General features: G+C 42.9%; 1 protein-coding gene across 2 annotated transcripts; it reads left to right on the forward strand.

The window, feature by feature from the left end:
• Positions 1-1410: 1410 nt before the first annotated feature.
• Positions 1411-3892, forward strand: LOC112229008 (transcription factor Sox-19a). 2 transcript variants are annotated; one of them, XM_024394876.2, is made up of 3 exons: positions 1412-1575; positions 1802-2387; positions 2644-3892. In XM_024394876.2, exons 2-3 carry the CDS (start codon positions 1804-1806, stop codon positions 2954-2956), a joined length of 897 nt encoding a protein of 298 aa, XP_024250644.1. In that variant the 5' UTR covers positions 1412-1575; positions 1802-1803; the 3' UTR covers positions 2957-3892. The 2 variants fall into 2 exon arrangements, with proteins under 2 accessions (XP_024250643.1, XP_024250644.1); XM_024394875.2 differs by having other exon boundaries at positions 1411-2387.
• The last annotated feature ends 265 nt before the right edge of the window (positions 3893-4157 follow it).

Here is a 4157-nt window from a genome sequence, read left to right on the forward strand (position 1 = left end):
CATAATGGCTATATTATCTTGGTCATTGGAACCAGTCCAAATAAATTGGTTAATGGCTGTGTTATTGTGGCCATTGGAACTAGCTAATCCAAATAGATTGGATAATGTATATATTATTGTGGACTTTCAGTCCAAATGAACAGATCGATCTCTCAACCAACCAAATCTCCCTGATGCTAAGGGGGACTGGTATTATTGTGCACATTGCGGTCTATTTAAGCAATAAGGCACCTCTGGGGGTTGTGGTATATGGCCAATATACCACGGCTAGGCTGTTCCTAGGCACGGCACAAAGTGGAGTTGTGGTATATTGGCCATATACCACAAACCCCTGAGGTGCCTTATTGCTATTATAAACTGGATACCAACGTAATTCACCAGTTTATAGTTTTTGTTATATTTGTCATGATCCCATTTGATTATATCACTCTAACATTCAACTTGTATCACACTACTCAGTGCTTGAAGTGGACTGAAATAGTAGGTGCCAGCTAGTACTCATTTTGGGTGCCGGCCCAGTAGTCTTTATATGTAGGTGTCAGTGGTCATCATATTTTATTGCCTGTATTCTATAAGAGGTGCCGGTACACCTGTGGGCACCAGCTCAATTCAAGCACTGACTCTTAATCCTGCAAAGCATAATGAATGAGCTATTTACTGATTGATGGCTATGGGCAAACACCTAGCCCCCAGTGGAGGTGTAAAGTGGTGACCATAGAAACTAGAAAAAGGTGTAATGGGTAGCTACTAGTAATATCACACCTAGTCTCATTTTAGAACCACAGGGAGCTGCTACTGGATAGAGGAGGCATGGACCATGCATGGGGTATATACTGTGAAATGGGTCTTGTTTTGTTGACATACTTTCTCTCTGAAAACATAAGCCTACCAGGCTTTTGACAATGGAATCCAATGGATTGTACATTGTAATATGTTATTAGGTCATTCAAATATGCTACAGATGTCATTCTGACATTACATTGATATGAAAAGCCTAAACTTATTTTGATTACTGTCAACAAGTGTCATTAATGTGGTGGCCAATATTATAGAGAAAGATCTGAAATAAAATAATTATAAACCTTAAGTAAATAAGAATGATGAATCTGAAAATGTAAACTCGTTTTTAAAGTTTGTATTGGAGAGAGAATTGGGTGAGGGGTTCCCTGCCTTCTCCCTCCCTTGTCTTAAACATGTCTGTTGGCCAATGTTATGGAGAAGCCTGAAACAAAAGTATTCTTTATCTTAAATTAACAAGAACTATATAATAAATGTAACAAAGTAAAGTTTGAAGTTTGCGTTGCAGAGAGAGAAGGGGGGGCTGCCTCCCTCCCTCCCTCCCTCCCACAGCGATTCCGCCTCTCTTCATATTCACTCAAGTGCATTCCAAATTCACCGCACCCCTTCTATAGTGATGTAAATGAGTGGGCTGGAGGGAGGGAAGTTAGAAGCAGATTTGCTTGTGAAGAAGTTTTATAATCACCAGCTACCAGTGGGATAGGGAGTTATTTCAAGAAGGAACTCTACAGCAGTATCTCTCTTCTCATTGTAGTTTAAAGGCCAGCATCTGAAGTCGTGAGTTGGTAGCAGGATGTTTTTGCGACGATTTTGTTTCCATCTCTGACAATTTGTTTTATCATTATTGTTTTCAACTTCTGCTTGAGATGCTTGGTTGACATTACACAGCCGGTGTAATTTTAAAGCTCTGTTCAAACTTTGTATATTTCGTTTATGGTAAATATGTATAACATTATAGAGCACCAACTCAAGTCCTCTGTTCCTTCACATCATCCTGGAACAGGAATGCCACCTGCGAACGGAGTAGGGGGGCACGAGGGCGGCCACACAGGTTCCAAATTACCGACAATCCAACCTGACCCAATGGACAAAGTCAAGCGGCCCATGAATGCCTTCATGGTCTGGTCTCGCGGTGAGCGACGGAAAATGGCTCAGGAAAATCCCAAAATGCACAATTCTGAGATATCCAAACGGCTGGGTGTCGCGTGGAAATCTCTAACAGACGCTGAGAAAAGGCCCTTCATTGACGAGGCTAAACGCCTCCGCGCGGTGCACATGAAGGATTATCCGGACTACAAATACAAGCCCCGTCGTAAAACCAAACCGATGCCGAAGAACAATACTCTAGCCGCCCAGTATCAGATGTCGGCCGGTAACCACCTGCTGAGTGCGTCCGCGGCTCAGGGACAAGTTGGAAACCCCAGAATGGACGCATATGGCTGGGGCCACACAGGGGGCTACACTGCGGCGATGCAGAGCGAGGCGCTCGGCTACAGCCAACAGCTTCACCGCTATGACCTGTCAGCACTTCAGTATCAGTCCAGCATGGCCCAGGCCCAAGCCTACATGAATGGTGCCAACGCATACAGGTGAGTCTAGATTGTTACTTTATTCAGATATATTTTCTTTCCAATGTACCATTGGCAGTTATAGGCCTAAACTGTTTTTGAATATACAAAACCCATGACCAGGTGGTTTTATTGGCGCTATTAGTCTATTTCCATCTTGTCCATTTACTTTTGGTCAGTGACCCTTTTGTGACTTTTTGAAGTCAAATGGTTACTTTGACTCAAAGTAGTTTGTCTCAATTGATCAGTAACCCAATCTCCAATCTCTCTCCCTCAGCCCCATGTCCTACAACAGCAGCCCCCAGCAGGTCAGCCCAGTGATGTCCATGGTGAAGCAGCAGTCTGATGGCCACAGCATGTCCCCATCCCCCACCGGGCCCCACAGCCCCCTCCAGCAGCACCACCACCAGGCCCACCAGCAGCACCAGACCCAGCGTGGTATCCAGGTCCAGGGAGACCATCTCAGGGACATGATCAGCATGTACATGCCTGGGGGAGATGCCTCAGAGGCCCAGAGAGGGTACTCCGTCTCTGCAGCAAACATCCAGCAGCATTACCTGGGAGGGTCAGCTCCACTCACCCACCTTTGAATTCCCTCTCACACACCTCTAAGCTGAACTCACTCACCAACTCGCACACCTCTGAACTGAGACATTATACTGATTCAATCAACCGTGTATCATGTTGGTTGAAGTGCTGTCGACTCCCCTCCTAATTCTTGTTGGTCCCTTATCCACATCTGACCTACAGGGTCTGACACTGTTATTGTGGAAGTCTAGTAAGATGGATGTTGGGAAACAACGTGATCTGACTTGATATGCTGGCATTGACTGGTGGTAGCCCAATGGGGTCAGTAGATGTGCAGGGACTGAAGAAAGAAAATAATATTCATTTTAATACAAAGATGAGATCCCTCACTGACACAGACAATATTTTGTGACAAGATGACGATGTCGTCATCATTGGTCGTTGATTGGTTGAGTGGTTTCAGTGTACATTCCAGTTGGAATGCCTTGATGGTTATGAGTGATTCCAAACCCCAGATATTGTCCCATTCTGCTATTCCTCTAAACCCACCATCTAAAAGAGTATTAATGACTGCAGTGGGAACTCAAAAAGTTGAAGTGGAAGTATGACATTTTGTTTTTGTGAATTCTGAACAAAATGGCTTCGACATTGACAATCTCAAATGTTTCTCTCAGACAGCTGCCATTTCTGTATCCGTTCAGAAAATGAATTTACCTCTAAATGGGTCTACACACCCTGTAATTTATATAAAAGTTAAATAGCAGTTGGTTTTTATTTCACAACTTTTTGAAACACAAAACTGAACCGATATTTGAGGATTTTTGTTATTGTTTAGTTTAAATCGATGCTGCTTTTCTGAGGTTTAGGCCTTATTTACCGTTGTGAAATGTATTGGATTCATGTTTTATTAATACCCTTATAGTAAGGGTATTGTTATTTCAAGTCACTTGACAAGAATGATGTAAAACAAAAAAAGTAATAAAGTGTTATTATTTTTCTATTTTCTACTGTCACATAATGTGCCTATGATAAATTCCTAAAACTAACACCATTTACATGAAACATAACTGAAGTCTTCCAATGCAAAACTGAAGTCTTCCGTAGAATAAACTCAAGGCCTATATGATTTAACATGGAGATAGTCTAAACTTTCACCAGGCCTTTGCCCGCTTCTCTTTCCCAACAGAAAAGGAGAGTGGAAAGCCATCCAACTCCCGAGCATAATTACCCGTTTCGGTAAATCTCATTGTTCCCTCACTGCTT

The sequence above is a fragment of the Oncorhynchus tshawytscha genome, linkage group LG30 (assembly GCF_018296145.1).
Source record: "Oncorhynchus tshawytscha isolate Ot180627B linkage group LG30, Otsh_v2.0, whole genome shotgun sequence".
In the NCBI taxonomy this organism is placed as follows: domain Eukaryota; kingdom Metazoa; phylum Chordata; class Actinopteri; order Salmoniformes; family Salmonidae; genus Oncorhynchus; species Oncorhynchus tshawytscha.

Excerpts from the sequence above, each read along its gene's own strand:
- LOC112229008 (XM_024394875.2), top strand. The coding sequence starts at position 1,732 with ATGGTAAATATGTATAACATTATAGAGCACCAACTCAAGTCCTCTGTT. Across the intron at positions 2,388-2,643 it reads AATGGTGCCAACGCATACAG|CCCCATGTCCTACAACAGCA; the intron begins GTGAGTCTAGAT and ends TCTCTCCCTCAG.